The 26,922-nt window shown below is 35.1% G+C and overlaps 4 protein-coding genes across 12 annotated transcripts; 2 read left to right on the top strand and 2 right to left on the bottom strand.

Annotated features, from left to right (window-relative positions):
* Nucleotides 1-1,883: 1,883 nt before the first annotated feature.
* On the bottom strand, nt 1,884-6,724 carry LOC145903678 (uncharacterized). Of its 2 annotated transcripts, none has more exons than XM_082991792.1 (9): nt 6,608-6,724; nt 6,199-6,300; nt 5,925-5,963; nt 4,168-5,478; nt 4,009-4,104; nt 3,038-3,109; nt 2,434-2,666; nt 2,080-2,247; nt 1,884-1,997 (listed from the first exon to the last, which is right to left on the bottom strand). In XM_082991792.1, the coding sequence occupies exons 1-9, from the start codon at nt 6,657-6,659 to the stop codon at nt 1,932-1,934; spliced, it is 2,139 nt and encodes a 712-aa protein (XP_082847918.1). In that variant the 5' UTR covers nt 6,660-6,724; the 3' UTR covers nt 1,884-1,931. The 2 variants fall into 2 exon arrangements, with proteins under 2 accessions (XP_082847918.1, XP_082847919.1); XM_082991793.1 differs by having other exon boundaries at nt 4,009-4,101.
* Nucleotides 6,725-8,577: 1,853 nt separating this feature from the next.
* Nucleotides 8,578-12,608, top strand: LOC145903683 (uncharacterized). 7 transcript variants are annotated; one of them, XM_082991807.1, is made up of 9 exons: nt 8,578-8,654; nt 9,045-9,160; nt 9,298-9,435; nt 10,102-10,251; nt 10,482-10,538; nt 10,773-10,832; nt 11,355-11,545; nt 11,998-12,198; nt 12,297-12,608. In XM_082991807.1, exons 4-9 carry the CDS (start codon nt 10,161-10,163, stop codon nt 12,477-12,479), a joined length of 783 nt encoding a protein of 260 aa, XP_082847933.1. In that variant the 5' UTR covers nt 8,578-8,654; nt 9,045-9,160; nt 9,298-9,435; nt 10,102-10,160; the 3' UTR covers nt 12,480-12,608. The 7 variants fall into 7 exon arrangements, with proteins under 7 accessions (XP_082847933.1, XP_082847932.1, XP_082847931.1 ...); XM_082991806.1 differs by having other exon boundaries at nt 10,746-10,832; XM_082991805.1 differs by having other exon boundaries at nt 10,652-10,832.
* Nucleotides 12,476-17,907, top strand: LOC145903682 (uncharacterized). 2 transcript variants are annotated; one of them, XM_082991799.1, is made up of 9 exons: nt 12,476-12,614; nt 13,199-13,258; nt 13,362-13,476; nt 13,588-13,673; nt 13,759-13,815; nt 13,897-14,220; nt 16,397-16,459; nt 16,714-16,883; nt 17,010-17,907. In XM_082991799.1, exons 2-9 carry the CDS (start codon nt 13,208-13,210, stop codon nt 17,308-17,310), a joined length of 1,167 nt encoding a protein of 388 aa, XP_082847925.1. In that variant the 5' UTR covers nt 12,476-12,614; nt 13,199-13,207; the 3' UTR covers nt 17,311-17,907. The 2 variants fall into 2 exon arrangements, with proteins under 2 accessions (XP_082847925.1, XP_082847926.1); XM_082991800.1 differs by having other exon boundaries at nt 13,759-13,819; nt 14,045-14,220.
* On the bottom strand, nt 17,842-26,532 carry LOC145903673 (kinesin-like protein KIF11-B). Its single transcript, XM_082991784.1, has 24 exons — nt 26,394-26,532; nt 25,890-26,034; nt 25,719-25,816; nt 25,218-25,356; nt 24,992-25,114; nt 24,692-24,819; nt 24,446-24,542; nt 24,233-24,378; nt 23,786-23,978; nt 23,531-23,619; nt 22,817-22,934; nt 22,651-22,746; nt 22,324-22,439; nt 22,105-22,196; nt 21,802-21,890; nt 21,567-21,650; nt 21,148-21,270; nt 20,615-20,716; nt 20,167-20,376; nt 19,893-20,072; nt 19,510-19,732; nt 18,838-19,022; nt 18,585-18,659; nt 17,842-18,391 (listed from the first exon to the last, which is right to left on the bottom strand). Exons 1-24 carry the CDS (start codon nt 26,438-26,440, stop codon nt 18,302-18,304), a joined length of 2,988 nt encoding a protein of 995 aa, XP_082847910.1. The 5' UTR covers nt 26,441-26,532; the 3' UTR covers nt 17,842-18,301.
* Between the last annotated feature and the right edge of the window lie 390 nt (nt 26,533-26,922).

Below are 26,922 nucleotides of genomic sequence, written 5' to 3'. Positions count from 1 at the left end.
CCTAACATGATTGTTTGATCAAAAATGGTTTCAAACAAATTTCTAAAACTAAAAAAACAAGGCTAGAAACATTTCTACAACCACAAAGGTATTTATGTACAGGTTTAAAGCAAACCAATTTCGAAATATCATTGAAATGCAAAATGTAATAAAAATAAAATACAATAAGTTTTACTTGTTGTTGCATAAAAAGTAATAAACTGCATGTGATATTTGTAATATTTTCGAGCTGTGTTGTTTGAACTTACCACTGTTTGTTGCAGATTTGTCGCAAACTTGGTTGGGAATACGTGGCGCAATACATTGAGATGTCCCTTCCAATAAAATACCCATCCTCATTCATTCCATTTTAAAGCGATACAACGTGTATTGTGTGCCGCTGTTTGTTGCGGTTTATTGCCGTCGTCCATCGCAGTTTGTCGCTGCTTTTATCTCAATTTCAATTTCTGTTTTTACTGACAGAGATCTGAACTTTGTTTCATTAAATTAGTTTTTTTAGGCCATATTCTGCTCGCATAGGCACCAAATTTGATGTCACATGATTTATGAATTATTTGCAAAACTTGATTTTTCGACTGCATTGAGGAATTATTCTTGATTTTTAATTGACAGCGAAACAACTTCCACGCAAACCTATTTTACGGGGATGTGGGTTTTTAAGCAATTGTTGCTTTCTGTGTTTTGCGCAATGGATATTGAAGGTAATTGCGTATACCCTTCTCTAGAGACGTTTCTACCATGTTTTTTTATCTCGTTGTTGTAACCAAACGTGGTGTTTCTGATGATCGTACAATAATTCCACTTTTGTGTAGAAAAATTCTGTCCTATTTTCAATTTGCAATCTTTGGTTACTAACAAAGTACCAGAATCACAAGGAAATTAAGATAAAAGCACTGGTTAGTTAAACAAAACTTTGCTGTGTACTGTCCGAAGCATTTAAATTGGGAAACTACCCTTTATCTAATGATATTTTGAGCGATTCGCACGTTAATATTTGTTTGGCAAAGGTCAGGTAAAAATACCCATTTTCTATACATTTACCCACATTAGGGCAGTTTTGCTTTCTTTGCCAGAAGAATTGCTAGTGTTTGGTAACACATGAAGGCTGACTACAAAATTGCTCAGTTGTAAAACAAAGACGTTACAGCTGATTCAAGGTAATGTACGGTTAGGATTGGTGAATGACTGAATGTTTTGTGGCGGAAAAAACAGCTCTGTGGGGGGCTGGTATGGCAGTTCGAATAACAAGAGACAATGTGCAGAAAAGTGTTTGGAGGCTAATACAAAAAACTCTGAGATTCTCAGCAAAAAAACGACTAACGTATTTTGCTCTTATTTTCCAAATAAAATGGCAATTCTGTTTTCCGCAATAATCGCCCTTATTTTTTAATGCTTCAGTTTTAGAACCTTGCAGGTTTGCGTATCTGATCGTGCTCAACATAGAAATGCACGGCAACACATCAGTAACTTGCAACGCAATTGGAAACCGAGAAATGAAGCAGTCAGACATCATGTAAAATAACGCAGATTTCCAGACCCACAATTTCCGACCAAATGTCTTTGCACAAATGATAAATTAATATCACCTACAGCTCGTTGTTCAAATTCTAAACAATTTTTAAATGAATATGTATCATTTATTAAACCTCTAAATCAATGGTAGAAAATTTCTATATTTAAAGTGCAAAAAAACATTGCGCACATAAAATTTTGTTAGAAATCTGCCACAAAATTTTGTCTCATTTCCCAATTCGACTATCATATCTATTTTTGTTATAATAGTTTATGTGTTGCTAAGTGACGCTTGGGAAAAAATGTCGGTGTTTTTGTTCTTTGTTAAAAATCATTTATTTCTGAAATCACGAAAACAAAACACAAATAATTCGGGAACAGGAAATAGTTTTCGTGTTGAGATTCTGCTTCAATCCGAATCACTGGAATCTGGATCGGATGAGGGGAGGGAACTGTTCACCTTCAACCAAACTCCAAACTTCCGGCTGAAAAAAGTCACAAAAAGTTTTAATTTTATGAAAAATTCACAAATAAATGTTTTTATACAAATACAAATTAAATCCTCACAGGGTTTTCCATATTAGCAAGTTCTTCCTTCACCATTTCAATCGACTCAGGATCCATTAAGCACAAAACTAGACCTAACCACTCCCAAACCTTCGGTAAAATCTCACAAATTTTTTTCCCGTCGTCTTTTCCGCGAAACTCGTTTCCTTCCAGGTTGAGAAATCTCAACTATTTAAAAATAAAAACATTGTTTGGTGGAAATATTTCTACACTATTTGAACCAGGAAGAAGCAACATTTTATCCCAAAACTAAAACGAATTCGTTTTTTTTCTTTAAATAAATAAACTTTTGCGAAAATGCCAGGGATTTAAAACAGAATCTTGGTTACAAAATAAATAAAAACACAAACAAACCTTTGGTTTCATTCTTTTTATTGCTTCACAAATATTCGGTAAATCTTCGAAGTTCAGGACGCAAACCCACATCTCCAGCCCCAAATCATTTCTTGTAACTTTTGGTAAAAATTCCGCCAAAACCTGAACGATTGAGTGAAGTCGGGTTCCGGAAAAATCCAACACCTCAGGACAAAACCCGGCGAGTTTTTCCTGGTGGCATTTTTGGATTTCCTTCATGTCCAGAAATAAATCTGAAACAAAGCAGAAGAAATTTATTAAAAAAGCAGATGTCTGGTTTCCAGTTTAAAAAAAAATCACTTAAACTAAAACTTACTTTATTCTTGCACAGAATTCCCCACGTTTAAGTCGGATTTAATCAACACAAGAACCAACAAATCAATCCAATATAAAACGTTTAAATTATCAGAAAATATATAAATTACACGACAGAAATAGACACGTCTTTCCTCCACAACATTTAATCACAACTGAAAAAAAACTGCATTGAGTGTTCGGTTCAAACAATGACTGTGTGACGTAACAAACCCACTCATTGTTACGCAAATAAATGTTGTGTTTACAAACACGAATTAAACTGTTGGCATTCATATCATTTACTCACTCAGTAGATCGTATCTCCTGGGTCGAGATTGGAGATATCTTGAAAGCGCATCCAATAATTTCGCACTTTTGTCTGGAAAACAAGAAACAACAACATTTGCAATAAAACTGTTGACATGTATTTGGTTGGACGAATTGTTTCTACTCGTATGTTTTGCGCAAACACATATATTATCTGTAGGAGCTAAAGGTTATTTAATGCAGTAAAGCCACCAATAAATGAATCAAGTATACGCATGTTACATGTCTAACGCAGTAGTATCAGTAACAAGTGCCTTGGCAAAGACAATACCATATTATAGTTTACTGGGGATGGGCATATGTGCCCAACCTGTATTTATAGTTGCGTGTTTGTAAGGCGTGTACCACACAAAATCCTAGCCGACAAGTTGGGAGGACAGGTTGAAAATGTACCGGTATTAGTCCGTGGCCCTGTAGTTGGGACTCCTGAGGTAAAAAAAAACAAAAAACACTGCATGTCTCAATATTTTTTTCAATTTTTCGAAAGTATACCGTTCATCTACGTTTAATATCTGTAACCTGTAAATACACACCTAATGTGATTGATAAATCACTGTTTTCAAAAAATGTTCATGAAAGTAAACCAGGTAATATGTTTTACATATTTTAACATGACATGTGTTTTAAATGCAAATCTGTGGCTGCAAACAAAATTTTAACACAATTTGACTCAGAATACAGAGTGACGTTGACAAAGTTTTCATTTTTTGGGTAAAAGCAGGAGCTTTTAATTTTTAAATCACTGTATATCACTAAATAGCGGAATATTTTGTAATTTTTTCGCAAATATACTGTTCATCCACATTTAAATTCTGTAACCTGCAAATACACACCTAATGTGATTGATAAATGTTTTCAAAAATGTTTACGAATGATTCACAAATACAAATCTTGCGTTGCACAAATAGTAAACCATATAACATGTTTTACAAGTTTACATAGCAAAGATACCATTTTCCTGGATCTTGGCATCTGTCTCAGAGGAAGCAAGACCACTGTCACATCCAGACTCCAAATTGCCTTCAGCGGGATAACTTCCTGATACTACTTGTAAAACAACAATTAGCAAAATCAGAAAGATATCACCAAAATAATTAATGCCATGCTTACAACGTTTCTGTCCAAGCAAAAGGCCACATACAAATCGTCGCACCATGGCCCAGTGTGAAACTTTCACCACCTCATCAATGATTTGGTTGAATTCTTCAACAGGCATAAAAAAGGAAATGTAAAAGGCGCAAATAAATTCTTGTAACATTTGATGTGAAAAGAAAAAGAAAGTTTGGGAACCATCGAAAACTTTACGATGTGAGTACCAAGAGTGTTTTGCAAGCTTAATTATCACATCCTGAACATTAATATGGTCTAGGCCCACTGCAGAAAGATCTGCATGGCTAAACACAACAGTTCGGCGAGTCATTCCATTGTAGGCCATTTTGCCAAGGGCTTTTATAACAAAGTTTAGGCTCTTGCCCTTTGCATATTCGGATAAATTAAATTGTTGCAATACTTCATGGAATAAGTTGGTAATTGTGTTAAAACTGTCTGGGCCACCAAACAAAAAGGCATACAAGACAAATTGTAAAAGCAATGGATTGTGACAAAAACTAAACATTTGTGGAGATTCAGTTTCAAGTTTTTTGAAAAGTTCACTTGCTTTTTCTTCAGCATAGAAATAAAACAGCTTTTTCATGTCTTCTGTAGCAAGGTCGTGGACATAAAAGGTAGATTTTGGACGAAGTCCCACAGGAATGGCAAGCAGGGAATGTGGACGTGATGTAAAGATTAATGTTGCTTTACTGAACAGGGTTTTGCTGCAGAGATTCGCAACAAGCTGTTGAACCATAAACTGAGTTTTGTAATCTGTGTTAATTTGCTTTATATTTTCCAGTGACCATGTTACCTGATCCAGACCATCGAATACTAAAATGCACTTTTCTTGGTTTTGCTTCATCCATGTGAATGCAGCATCAAGGACAGTTTGCTTGGTATCAGGAAACTGCCTGTCCAGTAGGAGCTCTTGAAGTGTAAGTTTGCCATCACCATAGTCTATATTCATAAAGTTTAGGTGCAACATCAAATACCCCTTTTTGATGTGTTTCAGCAACTTCTTGGATAACGATGTTTTTCCAGCGCCCGGCGGTCCCGCAATTGCGATAAACTGGTGACCTTCATGAATTGTAGTAAGCAATCCCTCAAATGTTGTGGGTTCACCTTTAACTGAATTTACACTGTCCCTCATTGTTGATGGCACAAATTTATCTTCTTTCTTGGGATCAATACCCTTGTAAAAGTCAAGTTTTTCCAGTTTTGGATTAACATCTGGGATTCCATCTTCTCTCAAACCAGGAAGAGACATGACAGTCTTTAGTACATTATGTCGACTTTCAATGATTTCGATGGTTTCTTGCTGCACTTTTTCTGAATCAACAAACACAAGTCATGAGAAATTCTTTCCAAAACCATTGCAATTCTGGTTCATCATTAATCATTGTTTCGCTATTGCAGTGTATTGTTCTGTTTAGCTTACATTTCTACATTTGATTGAATGAAAGCGCACAGTTTTAACGAACAAAGAAACTAAATTGTCAGAAAAATTGAACCCCACTTTAATTTCCTTGTGACCCATCGCTTAGATAGGCTGAGATATTGCAACAGACGGTGATTCACTGTGTTAAAATTACTGTCACATCACCAACACCTCTAAGGTAAGGGTTGGCATCCCTTCAAAACAAAGCATGCCGGTTGACAAATTATGTCAAAATTCGAATGACATAGCAAACATATAGGCTATGTGCACCATAATATTTTGACATTTTAACAATACGATTGTGTTCTTGTTGCAGAAATAGATCACAATATTTTACCTTCATTTTTTTCATCATCTTCTTTTGTGCTTGTTGTACCTAAATGTTTAGAAAGTTAAATAACGTCAGCATAAAATGAGCTAAAATTATACTTTGCACATGAACCAAAATAACTTTATATTAAAAATATTAATTGGCACTTGAATAAATTTTCTGGTTAATCAACATAAGAAACAACCTAACATAACCAGAAAGCTCAAGACTGTGTATAAAAAAGAATAATTTCAAATTGTCCTACCCTGCATTAATTTGCAATACCCTTAGATTGACATACCTGGAGTATTGTGGTAGTTATTGGTTATGATGACATCACCTTGAAATCCAACAAAGCTGTCAGATATGATTGCCCCCTGTGCTGAAAATTGCAGTGATGGACCTCGAAAAATTAAAACTTTGTCACTTAGCTTAATAATAAGTTCGATCAGAAGAGCTTGGAATACATTAGTCTAATAATATTCACCAGCATACAGGGAAAATTACAGAAATTTCATATTTCAGTGGTTTCTATTTTGGTTTCTGATCATAGCAATGATGTGAAAGAAATAATATAAAAGTTTGGCCAAACAGTTGTGTTTATTACTGCCAGCTTATTGAATTGATGTGTTGTTTGAATTACTTGCAATATGCCAACCAAACAAACGTTGAATGTGTGTTTTAGATATGGATAACAAAACTCTTCTTACCTGGTTTCTGTTGTTTGAATTTTGTTTGCATCTTGCTCTCTCTGTTGCCCATGATACTTGTTGGTTTTAAGCTTCCCTCAGAAAGAAAATCACAATTTAACAAAAAGTAACAAACAATTCAACTGTTAACAAAATCACATTATTGTAAAGGTTTAGTTAAACAATGTCTATATAAATCCTAATGCTGTACAAATTAGGCCAACAAGGTCATGGACACACTTTTGCCAAACAAATTAACATGTTAGGATCCTTACATAGGTTAAGATTTTATCGACTTTTGAAATATTCGCTTCATATTTTTTATGTTTATTCCTGAAAAATCAAAATAATCTAATTATTATCTGGGCTAGTTTGCGATCTCAATTATCATTGCGCAGACGACTGATGACGCTAACTATAGGTGGCGCTATTGAGTAAACATAAAAGTATTCCCCCCAAAAAACAAAAGAATACCAGTATTATGATGATGCTGGGTCGATTTTTAAAGTGCTATTGCTGATATTATTCCAAATTAATGAAATTGGTATTAGAAAGGATTTTCGACAAGCTTAAACTACAGTTTATCGACTATGTACTAAGTTCGCTGAAGTTTAAGCATACTATAATTTTCCTGTGTTGATACTGGAGTCACGACACGACTCAGCTTTGTTGTACAACATAAAAAACGATGTTTACCCCCGGTAACGAGCAGTTTTTGTTAAGATTGGTGTTGAGCCGACTACATACACTTTAAACTCTATTAATTGGTATTGATCTTCAAATCAGCGTATAATGTAGGCCTGCACTACTATTTTTCAGTACAGTCATGTTTGTTTCCGCAATGACCTGTCTACACACATTCGCTTGTTTGACATATTTTCTCGTATATTGTCCAACTTTTTCTTGTTTATTGCTCATAAATATTTCTTTCTAGATATCACAAAATCAATGACATTTGAATCTTTAAAATACGCCATATGGATAATATATGTACTTGCACTTAACTTTGCATGACTACTTATTGGTCTTGAGGAAAAAACAATGTTTTTAACGCCGCTTACGTGACACAAACATGTTGTTTCATGGCAGGTCTGAACTTTGGCTGATCTAGTTTCCCGATTTGTTTGTTGAGAAAACATAAAACTTACATTACGTTGACACACGTGCCCCTTTGAAGTAGGCAATACCAAACATGCACATAAAAGCTATCTGTTGCTTTTTAATCATCAAATTTATATTTTTAACTACAGTTGCAGACATTTGACAACAAAACTAAGAAGTGCAGCAACTGTTTGATTAGTTTTTCCATTAGCGACAACAGCTGAGTTTCGTGAAATATCATGAGCATCAATCCCACACATCAGCAACCCGATTTGACAAACAATTTTGTTTCTGCTTCTGGACAACCAAAGCCTCAAGTTACTGCTTAACCTTATGCTAAACATTTTCAGCTACATTTCCAAGAATATTTGTTATAAATCTATGACTAACTATAGCAAAGGAACCAATAAACAAGTTGCTTCACAGCTACCTTGAAAGATTGCACAAATTCAGTTCCTCATTTTCCTGAATCAATGGCGATGAGTTGAAAGGTCAGCGTTCCGCTCAACCGAAGATTTTTTTTAGCGAATTACGTAATGTGTTATTTTTTTCGCGAATTAGGTAAACGACTTACAATAGCCTTGCGTCGTAACAAGTATATTAACAACACAGCAACGCACGGCACCTCGATCACGCATGGGAAAAACTGTGGAAGGAGAAGTGGTGGAAGCAGACAAACGCAGTCAAGCGTGAGACTTTTTTCACACAACAAAGGAGAAAGCAAGTTATGTATTAATTTAAAGGAAAGCATATAAGGAAAGACAGACTTGTTTCTATATAAGATAATTTTAATAAATCTTTTTTACAAATCGCACTCAAGATGTCACATGAAAAATAACTATTCGTGAAAATGATTTATTCTTAAGTACGGGGAAACACCGAACGGTGTTCGTGGATTCAGATTTTGACTTGATTGAAGTTATGGGAAGCAAAGGTTGAAAATGGGATACATATAAGGACATGTTTCGTAAGTATTTTTGAAACTTTTTCGTGTGTTTTGACGTATATAAAATATTTGTGGTTTTTGGCAAAACAAATTGGTGACATTGGATAAAATGCACGACCCAGGCTTTTTGCCTGTCATAAAGCATCTGTTTTTCTGAATTTGGGCGTTAGACACCCAGGACCTAGTAGTCATCAATTAGAATTTCTCCTGACCCATACACTTTTACAAGATTGAAAGAAAATTTGAAAATGTTTACTGATATTCTGCAAAAAAAATACTAAACGCATTAATATACGAGATGTGTTTGCTATTCTGCACTTCATCTTCACTACAAAAGTCATGCATAAAATTGTTCAATTTGTTTTCACCAGCTAAAATATTTTTATGAAATAGTTATGTGTTTATTTGCAGTGCGACAGTTGGTCCATCATCAGGATAATCCAAACAGACATTTGTGGACTCCTCATTATGCTCAGGCAGCATTCGATCATGCCGGTGATGCATTTGTATGAAACAAGAGATTTACAGTAAGTCAAAACGTAAAGCAGGGTACTTTGTGACAAATGACACAAAAAAACCAAGGTGACTAGTGATGTTGTTGAACATCAAATATCCATGTGAAAAAAAAGTTCATGAGGGCTTTATTGTTTTTTGTGTTTAACAGGCACCAACCAATGCAATCTTCCAGCGATACAAGCAGCACTGTTATGCAAAAAACTTTCCCATCAGACAACTTGATAGAATTACTGGTCTCTGTTTGCAGGAAACCCCATTTTGTCGTCCATTAGAGGATGATCAGCTTGTAAGTAGAAGTAGTAAACTTTGAATTTGCATTAAGCATTAAGAAGTACTAGATTTTTGACTTTGTTTATTTTTGTTGCATTTGTTTGCAAAAATAACTGATGTATTTACAGGAGATGAATATTTTAAACATTTGTTTATGTTTTTTTTTTTACATCACTTATATTTTTTTAATGTCATGAAAAAATATGTTGAAACTAGATCTTGGTTCACAAAAACATTATAATATCGAATTATCTTCATAATTTCATATTTCCTTTTATATTACTGATTTTGTGGTCAGATAATATGTAAATTGTGTCCACAATTCCTGAATAAAACTTTTAAGTCAATCTTTCTAGCAGCTCTTTCAAATATGTTTTATTATTAGCCGAAAAGTATATGGTAAGGGCATCATCAGTTTCTGTAAAGAGTAAAAACAAAAGTAACATAAAATAACCAAGTACAAGCGAACGTCTGTTCATTGCTTTTGTGTCCAAAATGTCCACATTTATGTTTTTAATTTTCCAGTAAATATTTTATGCCTTGAAGACAGTTATATTGATTTTGTATTATTCTAAACTTCTTACTCACAACAAGTAAATATGCCTTAAGTGTTTATGTGCACGATAACAAGTTTAAACATAAAGAATATAAATAAGCACCATCTATTTTATTTTTCAACCAGCTTCGTTGTTTTTCAATGCTGACTCTGGAGTTGAATTAAAGAACATTTAGTTTAAACAAATGTATTTTGCAATGTGCTGGTGCCATGGCTTCCACTATTGTTATCAATGTGCTAGAGGAGATTACAGAATCGGATTTGTCCCACTTGAAGGTTTGGATAAGTTTGTATGTTTAAAAAATTCCACAGAATTAAAATTACAATTGGATTAATATATTGGTATATGACTTAATATTTATCCTTTAGTATTGAACCCATAATCTACCCTTAATATTTTACAAAACTTTGAAAAATCGACGCCTATGATATCATCTATATGTCGAATCTATAATTTATCATAAACACCTGTACATATTTTGGGTATCTGTTCTGTTTATTCTCAGGTGTTTGTGGATTATGCAAAGAAAATTCAATGGTATGGATTCACTTCTATATTGCAGGTATAATTAAAATATGTCAAACACATGTTATATTATGTGATATATACGATACATTCAATGGTATTGGAAACAAAATTATTTGTAACTCACCAGTTTTTTGGTTGCATTGCAAGGAATTGGTTTTTGTCATACATGAATACAAAGGCCCTAAATATGGACAAAATAATGACTATCTCAAAACAGTTTTGACAAAATATTCCACCTCAGAATATTCCTTTGATCTACTTTCTGTAGCATTTGATAGCTGTATGTGCTACACTCTGCCTTCAGTCAAGGATGTTACACACTCAAAAGGTTGGTTTTGTGGTTTATATTTCTATGTTAAAAAAGCCATAATATTGGAAAGCTGCAGACAGGGTGTGTACATGCACTGTTTCGACCTGTAAGGTAACATCCGTTTGGCCATAGTGCGCTCCACAGTGGTTCGTCGTCTCTGTTGTTCGGTACTCAGTATAGGGTACCAAAACAGATCAACTTTGACCGAAAGGTATCACAAAGTGGGAATTAGTGTACCCGCTAGTGTAAAAGCTAGCACAGTGCCACTGTCAACACCTGCACTGATGAGACCTTACAGGTCGAAACAGTGTGTGTACACACCCTGTCTGCAGCATTCCAATATTTCTATGTTCTGATCCAAAATAAAATTTTTATCATGCATGTATTTGCATTGTATACATCCTGTGCAAAATGTTGTTCCACTATTTGTGCGTTAACTTGCACTGGAATTTAATAAAAAGATTCAAAATATGTAAAACTATAGTTATAAATGGTATCGTTGGCTTAAAAATTGCATATTTGTGATTTGTGGTTTTGAAGATCTTCCTGTCGACTACATGAAGGTGGTCTGCCAGTTTGGTTACAAACACATTTGTCCCGAGAACAAAAGAAAAAGCTTCGCACACTGGACAATGTCAGAAAGAAATGGAAATCAAATTTTTAGACGGATCGAGAGATACATGAAATCCATGAACGACGGAAACTATGATCTGGGAAGGCTTTATTTGGAGGTTGGTTTTGACTTGTTGTGTGGCAGTATGTGATGCTCTTTCTCAATATTACATTTTTTGACACATAGATTCTTTGGTTTGGTTGTGCAATGTTTAATTCATTTACTGCATGATCGGTTAGTGTTTCTGTCTTAATCACACTTACCTCTTTTCACTTCTGTTTAGAATCCTGTTTTTGTTTTTTTCCATTTCTGACATTATAAATATTGTACCTCATAACAGATCCTATTTCAACATTTGGTCACTTAATTACATTTACAACTGGTTTTGACGCAGGACACAGCCCGACATGAGTATTTTCGTGCCATTGAGACATTTCATAATGGTCATTGTAAGATTGACCTCTAAATGTTTGCCTAAAACGTGAAAAGAAATGTTGGAAAACTTGTGCAGTATTTTCTCTTTTACTGTGCATTATTGTATGTGGTCTTACATCATAACTAATGCTGCAGGGTATCAGGACCATGTCAGTTGACACATCATATGAAAACATTACCTCAAATGCTGAGGATTTTATCTTTAAAAAGTACGAAGATTTTATAAAAATACAAGACTTCAGACACCTGGGTTGGTATCAAAGTGGTATCAGTGCATTGGGAACATACACAAACAGTTACAAGATAATGTTTGAGGATGACTTTAAAAGAAAGCTGGTAAGTAATCTTTAAACTTCGAGATGACAAAATTTTGTTTTATATCGTGTAATTTTTACATCCAAAAAGTTTAGATTGTCACCTAATATTTTATTTAGGTTGTGCTAAAGCGTGTTACAAACAACTACAAACAGCTACAACGGAAAGTAATTGCTTACATGGCTGAAACTGAGCCATGTAAGCAATTACTGCTTGGAATGAGAAAAATGCCTCGTTTATGGATGGTTTTTTTTTTTTTTAACATTTATGTGAAAAGTTTTTTAATATTTGTTAAGGAATGAAATCTTTGTTACATCATGATGGTATTCAAGATTGTGAAGATGTGCTAATTGTTTTATTAAACTTTCTTATTTTGAAAAGTTTTAAAGCAAACACAAAGCACTTGTGACACACTACCAGTTGATGGAAGCAAAACGGTATGTTATAGGGATTGGAAAAAACTTCAATAATAAATAACTTGTTCAACTCTGTGTTCCCCAAAATTGATTAAATATTACCATAGATTACGGTAATACAGTCACAACTCTTCAGACTAGATAGCTTTGCCACCCTAAATTTAACCTTCATAAACTGCAGCCTTAGTTCAAAGCATAAAATAGTCACAAACCTTCACAATTTATGGCTTTATGTTTCAACCCAAAATGTATGTGGAAGACTAAAAGGCTGCAGCCTTAATGTTTATTAGTGTTTGATGACATCTTAATAATATTGATGACATCGTGAGACACATGTGTGACACACCCTAGTTTAACATGATAAACTGACATTAACAAAGTCATGTATTTTGGAAAAGAGGTGATTTTTGCTTGACTTGTTCATTGCTCCGTTATACCTTTTTTACATATATTTTCCTACTATCTTTCAAGTTATTGAAAATATGCACCTCATCCACATCATATCCTTTTTTATGACACTGCATATTTTGTTCACACTTCTACTTAAAAATAATTGTTTGGAATAAATTTATTGTTCTTCATACTGCGTCATTATTTGTTTTCAGTCGGGTGAAATGGAAGCAATTTTTGCAAAGGCTTTGGAAATTTATCTGAGTAAAATGAAGGTAAATGCTTTGGTGATTGGTATTATTTCAAGATGGTGATTGTTGTATGTTTGTTAACAATTAAATGCTATCTGATGACATTAAAACTTAACGCTTTTTGCAGGAACATGAATGCACATGCAAGGATGATGTTTTTCAGCAACATTCTTTGGCGAATGATGAAGCAAAACAACATCTTGAGACAGCTTTGGATCCAAAGTTTTCTCAAGTGGTTTGGGGTGAAAAATTATATTGTTTGCTTTTGTTATATTAATGGATACTGGTTTTAACATGGCGAAAGTCTTCGAACAAAATTAGTAGTTAAAAAAGAGTCGTTCAATCATTGTCAGATCAACAAATGCTGAGTTTCAATTTGACTTTGCAAGAAAAAAGAGATGTAATTATCAGTGAGATTGAAAGTGCAAAAAACCAAAAGGTAATCATGATTGCCTGGAGTTATTCTGAACTTTATGTGCATCACTGTACAAAAATATTGTGTTCTAATGTATGGTTTGTTTCAGAATGTAATGCACTGCTTACAATCGAATGCTGTTAGCAGCTACAGGGAAAGCATGATGGTGAGTTTCCTTGTAATGTTGAATCAATCAATTTACTATATTTGTTGAAACTTGTGGCAACTTTTTGAACTCTGTATTAAGCTGATTGAATGGAAATACAGAAAAAAAACGTTCTTCGTTGGTCAATTTGTTGTGACTATCAGCCGGACAACAAGGATAATATTTATTCATTTCAGACATTTGTATTTTGCTGTTTCCATTGAACCTGTTTTGTTTTTGATTTTGGAAGCTCTCTTTGCAATGGAAGAACCATTTGAAGAATGCCATAAGAAATGTTTGAAGTCTGGAAAAAGAATTCTCTCTTCGTCGCAACTTTGGGCAAATGCAACGTTGAGGAAACAAATGGAAAGTCAGTTTATTGAAAAGGCAGAGGAGGAAAAATCTTTCTTCAAAAGTTATTTCAAAGTAATTGTTTTGATTTTTACTGCACAAACATATTGTTAATTTTGTTAATCCTAATATCGCAGTCAGCAATTAGGATAATTGAAATTGCATGTGGGTTTGTGCATTAAATTTTCTTGCATAGCAAATATTTTTTTGTGTTAAATAAAACTTTTGTTTCAGAGGAAACACGATGCCACCTACTTTGAAAATGAAAAGAAGTTAGCAGCGAAATACCATGAACTTATGGATAACGGGGTAAGAAAACTTGAAACTAGTAAAATATTTGTTTTATGTCCTGTCATCATTTACATATTCACACCTCAAAGCAAAGATTTGCTTGCATCATAATGATGCTTACTGTATAAAACATAGTATTTATCATTTGGTCGTGAAGTATTTATTGATAAAATGTACAATGATTTTGTAATTGATTAAACAACATAAGTGCATGACACTGAAATGTTGTAAAAGACAATCGTTTGCAAAAACTGTAGATCATTCTGCACAAACATAACATCAAGTGATTCAATTACATTTTCTTACAAAGACAAGCATAAGTTGATTTGTATTAACATTTCAAATGCACATTGTTTCAGATTTTGGAATTAGAGAACATCCAGAACTTTAAAGCCTTACATGGCCGTGCAGTGAGTCAAGCTTAGCAACATCTGAAGTTAAGCAAGAAGTTATCGAAAGAAAATGGTGAAATGTTGAGAGAGAGTCTGACCCGTTCAAAGAAAAATACCTCGAGATGTTTGAACTTAATCACGTAATTACAGCAAAATGGTTTAGGTTTCTTATTCCATTTTCAATATATTATTTTTTGTGAGCTTCATACAGTTGGCCACTGTTTCAACCCATAAGGTCTCATCAGTGCTGCCATGGTAAGATTGTCCACACCAAGCTGCACTAATAATATTTTATAGGTTGAAACAATGGCCATCTGTATGCAGCTCACACAATTCATATTATTGGTCCCCATGCTTATTTATTTTATATGCGCAAAAGAGCCATAATATTCAATGAGAGCTGCAGACAGATTCGACCTGTAAGGTCTCATCAGTGCAGCTGGCACAGGGCTACAGTTGTTTGGCCATAGTGCGCTTAATGTGGTACGTCTATGGTCATTGGAACTTAGTTTGGTACTCAACATATCGAAGATTGACTGAAAGGTACCACAAAGTGAAAATCTGTGTGCCTGTTTACCAGCTAGCCCTGTGCCACAGTCTGTAGTGATAAGACCTTACAGGTCCAAACATACTGGACATCTGTCTGCAGCTCTCGTTTAATATTATGGCTCTTTTGCGCATATAAAATAAATAAGCATGGGGACCAATAATAATGTATTAAAATCCCAAAACAGCGATCTGTAGACAGCTCAGATCGATTTATTGAGAGAAAAATATATTTCGCCTAAAACGGCATCATCAGTTTCTCCATTTACCAAAACTGCCAAAAAGGAAAAACAGAAAGGAAAAAGTCAAGAATCTAATGCAAAAAGGTTACGCAAGCTAAAAATAAATAAAAATTAATAAAAACTATAAAAATATTCGGGTTTCAAGCATTAACTAAAAAATAATAAAAGTATGAATTAACTGCATGTGGTTAGACCTGTCTGTACTACTTTACTTTCAAAAAACCACTGGCGCTGACACCGAGTGAGCACAGTTTTGATTTACTAATCACATTGGGGACCAATAATATGAATTTTGTTGCTTGTTTATCTTTCTTTATTCTATGAATTGCAGTTCGTACTGGGATCTGTTAGTTATCTGTTAGGTAGTATTATTTGAACAACTATAATGTAAAAAATACCTTTGTACAGAAGACAATATACATATTTGCATTAAATATATTCTTCAGCCTATTATCCCTGTCAGTATATTACAAAAGAAACAAGATTTATGTTATAGTGGGATAGGATAAACTGATTTGCTATTTGGGATGCAAGCCCGGCGGGCCACATGGACTAACCTTGTGGACCATAGTTTGGTGACCCCTGGCGTAGAGTCACTTGCCCTTAGTTAACCTTTTCCTTTAGTTGTCATGTATCTGCAACATTAACTAGAGGATGTCATGCCAATATCTGGGTTTTGTTGCAGATCTGCATCTTGTGTCTCTCTTGATTCCAGAGTGAACACACCAGCTATGATAAATTATCATTGAACATTTTACATGATCTGTTATTTTTTTGCAGGAACTCAAAGCAGCAGAAGCCAGGTTAAAGGTATTGGAGGACCAAAAACTTGCTTCTAAGAAGGTACAAAAATGTTTACTGTAAAAAAGAATTTTGCGGTCGGTTTTACTTTGTGTATTCAGTGCTTATTTTAACACAATTAGTTGATGTATTGCAATACCAACAATTTTTTAATGTGTTGTGAGATCCATGATTGGAAACAAATGTGTGATACAATTTTATGTGAAAAGAAACGCTTTTGTCAATGCAGTAATTCTGCACACAACTGACAACCATTAAGATAGATTATGATCAATTCAACAAATCCATTACTTTAGGCTGTGGATTGTTTTGTTCCTCCGAGCGAGCTGACGTTTTCCATGGACAAAATTATTGACATCAGAAACTTCAGGCTTGTTCAGAAGGCGTGGAATGACATGCATGGAAATGTAACAGTGCAGTACATTAACATAGAGGACGGAATATCTACCGAACAGCAGATGGAAACGTAAGTTTGAAAATATATTGACACGGTTTGGGGTTTTAATCACATAAATGTTTTTCATGTAAAATTCAAACATGGATCTACAGTTGTTCACAAATCTCATTAATTGAGCTGGTACGTTTGTTGTAGGTTGACGGAGGACGTCTCACTATCCCGGTTGGCTAAACACGATCACGTGATCCGCGTACTCGGTCACACTCGCCAGGGAAACGAGTTCGGAGTTTTGTTCGAGTACGTGGACGGTATGGACATCCTCCCCTTCCTCCAATACACCAGGAAGAAGGATTTCTGGCTCCCTCCCCTGGCCAACCTCCGACTCTGTGCCGATATCGCATCTTCCATTCACTTCCTCCACTCCGATCCAATCTTTAGAGTCGGTGACGTCACGGTTGATGACGTGCAGCCTTTGTGCCAAAGTGACAGGGTTTGAGATTGGTAAAGTAATAGACGGCAACGAAAGTCGTGGGAATGGTGCCGCGTCCCTTGCAAAGATAATCGCATCTATAATCCTTCCTATTCTTTCACCTGTGTGTTTTCGTGAGCAAAAAATGTTGACTTTACTCTGGTATCGTCATTGCTCCACAGCTATCACATCCGAAACCGTTTTATTTAATTAGTTGAGATGTTGGTCATATTTGTGTTTTAAAATTTCCAGTGGTTGGGTAAGTCTCCATTAAATGTTTTTCCAATATAGCCCACATATGACGTATCACAGATGTAATCCATTACTCAACTTTGGACGACTTTTCAGACCTAAACTCTCTATTGTTTCTTCGGGATTAAATGCGTTGATACTTAATTTTTGTTATTAATCACCGACACAAACCTCAGTCCCATTTATCAAATTTCTAACCGCTGTGTAGAAAACGGCTTCTCGGGTTGCACTGGAAGCTTGATGAGCGGCAAAAAGTATGGATTGGTTCGTGGAAGGGATAGGTTTAGTTTATTCAACACAACAAAACCCCTGCTACAAACTTTATTAAGTTGTAAAGCAGAATATATCGCAAATACAATATATACAATGTTAGTTGCTTGAAATCTTAGAAAAACCTTCCCCTAATTTGCTTTCGTCACAGCAATATAGGTGGAATAAAACAGCAGCATCAAGCAAAGCAAACTGGCAGGGAAAAGGTATGTACAGACTGAAGAGTTACTTGTAGTCAGGTACGACAGGGTGTGGTTAATGTTTACAGCACAAGCCTTGTCCACGTTAAATATTGCCCTTTTCGGTTGTTACGGAAATCGTTTTTTTACAGTGTTTGTGCGTTGCCAGAACACAAACCCAAAATTTTGTAAAAACATTTCAAACACAATGGAAACGCAGCCACAACCAAACTATGCGACATATGGCGAGTGTTGCGAAACTGAATAAAACTGTTGAAAAATGAATACGATACAAGTTGATTATCCTCTATGTTGCATCACTTCATAGTGTTGTGGGTCGACCTTAACGGCAGTCGTGTCGTCTTGTTCGTCGTCCTGGCAGAATTTTTCCCGTTTTTGAGACGATTCTGGGAAGAAACCTTTTTTTTAATTTTCTAATCGGCGAGAAATCATTTGGTTACAAAAATTTGGTTTTGGTTCTGATTCAATCAAATCAAAACTGTACTTTTTGGGTGAATAAAAAAACAGAGTTTTAATGTAACATTGGGAAAAAGCAGATTTTTACGGTGCATAATTTTACAATTGTGTAATGATGCTTACCGTGAAAAAGGGGGCGCCACCTATGTTGGGAATGGTGATGCTCTGGTCGAGATCAATTCCTCCAGATTCCACACTCTGTGAAAATACACCCAACAAAACTCACCGAAGGAGAATGATTTTACGGGGAATATAAAGGAGGGTTTACAAAACATTTCTTTTCATAGTTTGAGCCTAATATTGTACCATGGGATCGTACAGTAGAAAATATCACAGTCTTGTTCATGCATTTTGTGAAAAGAATTCCCAAACACACCTTAACCGATGAGCTCTCTGCTGACTCCAGGTCATCCAATTCTTCCTCTTCCTCCTCCTCCTCCTCCGAAGACTCTAGATCTCCAGCTTCGAGTCGATCTTCGAACCTCTTTATCAGTTCATCTTCCATCGGGAGTGGGTTGACTTTGCGAGTGTATTTGTAATCCTTTCTTGCTGGAGTTTCACCTGTGAATGTAAAACATTATTGTTGAGCTGCAGACAGTTGCATACACACAGTTTCCAACTGTCAGGTTTCATCAGTGCTGCTGGTGACTGACAACAGTCTTGTCTGCTAACTGCCCAGATGCAGACTATTCAACATTTTTTGTGTCTGCAGCTTGCTTATTAACATGGACTTATTGCTTGTACAAATCATGACTGGTTTTTAAACATGTCCAAGTACTTGAGTAAGCGACAGGTCAAGTTTTTAATGGAACTATCATCAGTCATTATATGCTGACTTAATTGGGTTCAAATAGAATATGATTTTGCTTACATCTGACAAACATGAATTTTATATGGCTACTTGCTACCACGGTGGAATAATTATGTGAAATAGCTAAAGTTTGACTATTTTTTGCCCCCAATAGTGATTGAAAATGTAATAACTACACGCTTTCCCTGGCTATGTAACTTATCCCACAAGAAGATGAAAAGATTGTCAAAGTCTCACCAGTGGGGACAACTCTGACCAACTTATTTGAGCAATATTCCTCCATTTCATTGGTGATTGAGTTGGAGGCACCAGTGATCGCTTCTTCTACCACTGCCAGCTTGCAATTAACATCTTCCACTGTGTGTTCAACGAGTTCTTTTTGTGTTTGGTGAGATTCCAAAATGCAATTTATGCTGGATTCACACTTTTGCTCAAGCTGAATGCTTTGTTTTGAGCATGCCTGGCAAAACACACCTCTCTCAATTACAATCCATCTCCCAAGATGTTGTTCATTGTATTACAACAAATAAATAATCAGTTGATTAATTCAGAACATACAATCTATGTCGATTGTCAAAGTATATCCAGAAAAATTATTTTCACACAAATGTTGAGCTCACGTTCATAGCTTGGTTCGAGGAGTCCAGTAACGATTTAGTTTGCATTTCTGATTGCTTGAAGAGTATGTTTGTATCATCCAACAGTTTGTCGGCAATTTCAGATGTCGTCTGGTTGTCTGTTTCGATTTCTTGATGAGTGGATGTTAGAGATTTTGCACAAATCTCCAGTTCCGTAACAGCCTAAAAGTAAGGTTATTTAATTTTTAATTAATTTGGAACAGAAACTGGGATATTTTTGCAATACTGGCATTAAGATATGTAAAAAGGCTGTTACCATTTCATCAAGCATGTCAATGTGTTTGGTCTGTACGTCAGATGACTTTTCGGTGTTAGATAATACCGAATGTCCGGACTCCACCAGCTGTCTGACACCAGAGATTGTATCTTCTCGATGTTTGTGAAAGTCGGAAAACATCAGGTCCAGACTCTTTTTGTGGAAGTCGCACATCTCTTCCAGTTTTGCTTGCATACTCTCAACCTTGGCCTGCAAACATTAACATTTGGAATGATTGGTGCGCTGATGCAATGGTTGCATGAGATGACAAACACCACAGAGTTACACAGCACGAGCAATATCTAGCTGTGACAGCAGTTTTTTGGAAATAATGAACAAATATTGGTTTTCAGGTAGAATGCAAAATTTTAAACACACCTCAGAGTCATATTGCAAATATTTCAAATCAATGAACTACTCAAATCAAGAGACAACACAAACCACAAACCTTTGATGAAGATAACATTTCATCAAATTGTTGCTCAGTATTCTCCACAACATTTTCTATCATTTCCACGTGGCATTTCAGAATGTCTGCCTTTTTCTGTATCTGTTCACAATGACACAAAATCAGTTGCAGTGTTACTATCATGGGCCAATTTGTTGAAGAAAGTATACAAAATTTACAGTTGACATCAAAACATAGAAAAAGTTGTTTATAAATGCAGTATGAATTTGCACAAGCACATTTACCACTAATTTCAACACATAACAAATTATAAAATGCAGAGTGATGTTGTTTAATAAAGGGGTGTCAACACAGAAAAGTTCCAAACATGGGACGCAATTAGTTTAAAAATGACATGCAGATTTTTCACATATAAAAGAAAACGTTGCTTTTGATCCAGCAACAGTAATAAACTTTGCAAACAGGTTTTCAGACACCACCCCTCCCCCCAAAAAAGATAGTCACACTAAAAAGGCACATATTACAGTTCGTGCTGTGCATCCCTGGTTTAATGCAACAAAATTAGTATTGACCTCTTGTCGTTGAACGTCAGTAGAAGTTTGGATTTGTTTTACAACTTTTTCAATGTTACTGGAAACTGTGAGAAACATTTCCATTTTGGTTGAAACTGAATTCAAATGTGACATCAATTTATCCTGAAAACAAAGCGGTATTTAAAAACATTGTATATATATCAAATACATGACAACATTCTAAGAAACTGGGCAAGCTTAAACATTTAGACTGTGGTGCTTATCCTTGTACCTGTGGCAAGTAAAATGTCAAAAAAGACGTGAAATTCAATGTGGCAAAAGTATGTAATTCAAACCACAATAAATACCTTTGATAAAAAAAGGTATATATATTGGGAGAGCGGTATAAAATTTATTGGCATGGTCAGCAGCCAAAACTTACTTTGCATGTCCATTTAATATGAAAAACAATTTCTTACTTTGTGGTTAAGTTGAGTTGAGTCAAAGTTTTCGGAAAGGTCGTTCAACAGTTCCAAGGTCAACTCTCTGCTCCGGCTGTTATCCTGAAGGTATTAATACTGTTTGGTAATTCTGATACTTTATCAATGAGTTCTTGTGGTTGTACACAAACTCAAATCACCAATTTTGCTAATTTTACTCAATGCAAATATGGACTTCTACAGGACTAACTAATGTTAAGTGGTGAGACATTACCTTGTAAACCTCGAGCATGAAATTTTTACACATTAAAATTTGTGAGTTGACATTGCGGCATCTTTCCCCATCCCTCTCTGTCATTGCATCTACAAAAAAGATTTTCTGCTTAAAAATTTAAATCAATTGGACTTGGACCACAGCCAATACTTTATCTTGTCTAATAAGTATGTACATTTGTATTGAAAAATGCATGCATGATGCAGATATAATTTCCATTTGAATCAACATCTTCTCCAAAGTGAAACATAAAAAAGAGCCTTAAAATACAAAAACCACACCTTGAAACAAATTGTGTCTTACCCAAATCTGTGACCATTTTCCCCATACAGGAAACAGTTTGCTGCAAAATACTCTTAGTCCCATTCTGCAGAAGGGAGATGTCTTCATTCACCCTGGAAATAAGCTGTGTTAAATTTGTGTTAAATCAAGCATTTATCACCAGTTGTGACATTTAATAATATGTATTGTGTTGATAAACTTGTTAGTATTTAATGCTTTACAGCTAAGAAAGTCTGCTACCTTTCCTTCACAGATCCTGCCAGAGTTAAATTTGTGTTGTTGGCAACTTCAACTCTATTGACTTTGTCATGGACTTTGACGATATCATCAGTAACAATATTGGCAGTGGCTAACAACTAAAACACATCACTTGGGATCATGTTTTGAAACAGAAGATCTGTTCCAGATACAATAGTGGAAAAAAGGGTGGCATTTAGTTTATTTCACACTGAGTTCGTAATAGCCAAGAACGAAGGCGCATAAAGTTATAATTTTCGGTTCAAAAGTTTTCATCATAAATTAATTTAAAAGCTTAACAAATTCCAGTAAAAATATTTTTAAGGATACCTCATTAGCTTGTGCAGTAACTTCACTCCCATGCTCCAAGTGCGCTTTGGTTAAGAATTTCTGTTGCATAAGTAGACCCTTGGTAGTTTGTAGAGCCTGCATAAAATGTTGCCATGAACTCTATTTAACTCATAATATTGTGTATTAAATTGATGCAATGTACAACCTCTTGTATTGCGTTCAGTTCCTTGGAGGACTCAGTGAACAAATCTTTATATTTTTCAACTTCTTCGCAGCGCTGTTGCAATGTAGCTGTCAGTTCCTCTATCTTGTTTTGCATTTCTCTAAACAAAACCAGCCATGTGACAAAAGTTTACAAAACAACACTTATTATTGAGTGTATATGTGCCTATGCACTGATACTACATATGCTCAGGATGAAAAAGTTTGATCGCTATTGCATGTATTCAATTGACTGATGACAAAAAGTTACAATATTTAATTTTTTATTTCTGAAATGGACCTTTCTCCAACACCACATGTTGTGCGTGACAGAGGTGGAAACTTTACATTTAAAATTACAACATAAAAAAACCTCGTGTCAAAACACAGTTTTGTTTTGGAGGAAATATGTTTCGCTAAACAGCATTATTAGTTCCAAAAAAGAATACTATATTGGAGCACCTTTGTCGGTTTATATGCAAGCAAGTGTGCAAAAACATCAAGTTAACAAATATTTACCGTGGCATTTATTTGAACATCTATTTTGTAAACATTTGTTTCTTAGTCATTTTCATAAGTTGCTCTTGAGAGTGAAATAAAACCTGGTTATGCCTCCACTGTATTTTGACAACAAACTACCGAGTTTGTGTTGTGGTACGATACTTAATATTCATTGACTCAATATTTAAACTAAGGAACTAAATAAAATTATTCATACTGATATTGCTTCGGGTCAAGGTAAATCCCGTTCTTTTCTCTCGTAGCAAGAATCTCTCTTTGCAACCTCCGTATTTCTTCATCATATTCCTAAATCACATTCAAGCACACAAATCACATTTACCACGAGTTAAAGTAATGTTTGAATAATATATTGTCATTGATTAACATAATAAAAAACATTGTGGTGTAAAAAGGTTACAAAACACAGAAAACAATAAATATTAAACTGTAAAAATGTACATTAAGACCATACCTTGATTAGTGCTCGTTTGGTCAACTTCTGGTTCACTTTAGGTCGGTTGTGGATGTTCTTGGCACGATATGCATACTCCAATGTACTGAGAGTTTCTTCAAGGTTGTCACTCCCTGGAGATATGGTGGCGATGATCGAAGTCTTTGTGCATCCTCCAAGTGAGTCCTGGAGGAGACGGGTAAGTTTGCTCTCTCTGTAAAAAATGAAAGCATTCACAGAGCTTTGCACTGTTTTGATCTATTAAGTGTTGTCAAAAAAACCTCTAGGACTGTTTTAAGATGCATACTAATTGGACGTTACGTCTTAAAGGAACATTGTGTGTTTATTATTTTTCCTGAGATATTAAATAAGTTATTCAGGGACCAGCTAATGACAACCAAAAGAACCAGTGAATAACAGTCTACAATCAGAAACAAAAAATGTAAAGAATATTTCACGTTGCCCTACCTATAAGGTACATGAGGTGCTCGATCCACAAGTGCGGTGATGCATCTTCCCAGAGTGAGTAGACTTGTGTTAATGTTTCCCGCCTCTCTCGCACGCTTATCACTTGCCCCTGACCTGCCTATATTTTCACTTCCTGCCAAGTCAACCTGCCAAAATACATGGGATTAAACATGTACTGGTAACATTATGTCACATGCAGGTGTTGTTACTAACCAGGTTGAGTTTTCCTATTTTAATCAATTCCTCTTCTTCCATTTGGTTCTTGGTGATGTCCTTCGAGTGGACAGTCACAGAGAAAACACTGTGGGATCTAAAACACAAGTGTGGTTCGAATTTTAACATGGTTTGAGCAAAAATCTCTATTACAACCTTTTACATTACAGTTATGCTAGAAGATCAATTGTGCACAAGTATTTAACGAAATGCAACAAAATCTGGTGGCACAAGTATAGCACTAACCTGCTAGAAAACTCATTGAGGTTAGTAGCAGCTGTTCTTCGCTTTGCTGCTCCTTGCTGAAGAATGTCATACACATCTGATTTATGTTGGACAAGCACTTCAGTCAGCCCGGAGACAACAACAGATCCCTGAATATAAATATATAGTATTATAACCAGTTATAATCGAAGAGTTTCCTGCTGCAGGTAATAAAATGAATGCTGACTGTTTAGAAGTGTTTATTTGTATTTGGCCATTGTATATTTAATGAAAGTTGCAATGCAGAAATAGTGTGTTGGATACAACTGAATTATGAGAGACCTTTTTGGTGCTGTCGTCGTATATCTTCATCTTGGCCATTCCACTCGAAGGAGAAAGCAGATCATAGATTTCCTCATTATAAATTTCAAGTAATGACACACGAACGCTAAACTCAGATCCAGACTAAACCAAAAAAAAAGTTTAAAAAATTTCCGTATATATGTATTATATGTATAATATTTCCATTAAACAGACCAATATACTTGGACGTAGCCACAAAACTTACACTTTCTAGGTGATCAAATAACTGGCTAAGTGCCCTTGGAATAATTCCAGCTCTTGGGTCTGTGTCCCATGAGTAATCTTTGTCCATCGTGCGCTCTCCCTCCATTGTGAAGGTTTTTCCGGTACCGGTCTGTCCATACCTGCAAAAGCAATTACACTTTTTTTGAAATCTTTTCCAGCAATGAAAGAAACTTGGTAAGATAGAATCAACATTACTGAATGCCAGCAAAACATGGGCGACATGAGAAAAATTTAACATGAAAACTAGAGGAGGACTGGGTCTGGGTCAAGTTTATAATCCGAAAACCAACTGTGACTGTACAAATGTGAAAATGTAGGAAATGGTGGAGTTAAACTAAATGATTTCAATTAACAGCATTTACACAACACCTGAAGAAAACATATATATTGGTAAAAAACAAGAAATGTGTTACTACAGTAATAATAAACGTTATTATCGTGGTTGTTTAAAACTTGTATATGTATATATTTATAAACTAACGCAAGGACAGTGCAGTTGTAGCCAGCCAAAACATCTTGGAGTTGCCCAGCTACGACAGAGTTGTAAACTTCCAATTGTGTTGCATTTGGCGAAAACACCTGCAGACAGAAACATACTCTTATTTATAAAACAACTAGCACTTAATGCTCATGTTCAATTCATTTTAGTTACCTTATCATAAAGATAAGTTTTAGTAAGTTGAGATGCTGTGAGTCCAAGGCCTCCAGTTGTTGTAACAACACTAACTTCTGTTCCAGAGTTTAAACAATCTACAACCCTTTTTGAACGATGGCTCCTCTCCCATTCTGTCATGGGCCTAAAATATAACGTTTCCATTGTCATATTATTGTACAACTAAATGCTTGTTGCCTGCAATCATATCTATGAAAATAAATATTTATAGTAGGCTAATGCAACATTGGAAAAATCCGCGCAATGTTAATGAGCTTATGCATTAACATACGAAAAAAACATTGTTATCGTCAGCGCAATTAACGGTCACCGAAAAAAATCCTCTGCGCAAAAAAAAACAAACTTTCCAATCTGGGGCTAATGTTAAACATTTATCCAGAATTTACAAGGCTTTATCTCAACCGTAAATGTGAATTATACAAGTTTTAAGAACCATTCATATTAGTATAAATGTTTATTATAAATGTAGCAAACACTTCTAACCTGCAACGAACAGCAACATGGATTTTTTCCTGATTGCGACTTGTCATGTTTAGGGTTCAGTGAAAATGGATAACTGAGCTGGGAACGTCTTGAAGCCGACTCAGAATAATAATACACTTAAGACGTTATAGGCAACCTATCTGTGCTAAACTAAATATCAAAATTATTTAAATAACAATCTTTGCTTGAAAAACGCTACATTACTTTGAGAAGCACCAAGTAAATACAAAAATCCGAACTTGCCGCTTGCGTGACGTCACAATCATTTGAACCAATAAAAATGAGTTTCGCCGTCAATATATCCAATGAGATGCATTGCCCAACAATACAAAAAAAAAACAAATAACACCACAAGAAAGCCCGCCAGGACAGTATCTACTGTCTAAAAATTGCAAATCGTGGCATAAATAATACGTAGTTATAATGTTCCACAGACGATTGCATGGTTTTCATGGATTACGTGTTTTTTTTTAAAAGCAATAAATTTTAGGCCTAAATTCATTTACATTTTAACTATAAATCTAGCGCT

Source organism: Ascidia mentula, chromosome 5 (genome assembly GCF_947561715.1).
Source record: "Ascidia mentula chromosome 5, kaAscMent1.1, whole genome shotgun sequence".
Classification (NCBI taxonomy): domain Eukaryota; kingdom Metazoa; phylum Chordata; class Ascidiacea; order Phlebobranchia; family Ascidiidae; genus Ascidia; species Ascidia mentula.
The sequence above is the reverse complement of the archived record's forward strand: the minus strand, read 5'-3'. Positions and strand labels throughout refer to the sequence as shown.

Bases quoted from the DNA above. Each gene is read 5' to 3' on its own strand.
- LOC145903682 (XM_082991799.1), top strand. From the start codon at position 13,208: ATGGAAGCAATTTTTGCAAAGGCTTTGGAAATTTATCTGAGTAAAATG. The intron at 13,259-13,361 runs GTAAATGCTTTG...CGCTTTTTGCAG, and splicing joins TTTATCTGAGTAAAATGAAG to GAACATGAATGCACATGCAA. The intron at 13,674-13,758 runs GTAATCATGATT...GGTTTGTTTCAG, and splicing joins AAAGTGCAAAAAACCAAAAG to AATGTAATGCACTGCTTACA.
- LOC145903678 (XM_082991792.1), bottom strand. From the start codon at position 6,659: ATGGGCAACAGAGAGAGCAAGATGCAAACAAAATTCAAACAACAGAAA. The intron at 3,110-4,008 runs GTATCTTTGCTA...CTTGTTTTCCAG, and splicing joins TGCCAAGATCCAGGAAAATG to ACAAAAGTGCGAAATTATTG. The intron at 2,667-3,037 runs GTGAGTAAATGA...GCTTTGTTTCAG, and splicing joins CAGGAGATACGATCTACTGA to ATTTATTTCTGGACATGAAG.
- LOC145903673 (XM_082991784.1), bottom strand. From the start codon at position 26,440: ATGACAAGTCGCAATCAGGAAAAAATCCATGTTGCTGTTCGTTGCAG. The intron at 22,440-22,650 runs GTATCCTTAAAA...GATGTGTTTTAG, and splicing joins TTACTGCACAAGCTAATGAG to TTGTTAGCCACTGCCAATAT. The intron at 20,717-21,147 runs GTCAATACTAAT...CATTGTGAACAG, and splicing joins CTGACGTTCAACGACAAGAG to ATACAGAAAAAGGCAGACAT.
- LOC145903683 (XM_082991803.1), top strand. From the start codon at position 10,161: ATGTATTTTGCAATGTGCTGGTGCCATGGCTTCCACTATTGTTATCAA. The intron at 10,833-11,354 runs GTTGGTTTTGTG...GTGGTTTTGAAG, and splicing joins GGATGTTACACACTCAAAAG to ATCTTCCTGTCGACTACATG. The intron at 11,546-11,997 runs GTTGGTTTTGAC...CTAATGCTGCAG, and splicing joins TGGGAAGGCTTTATTTGGAG to GGTATCAGGACCATGTCAGT.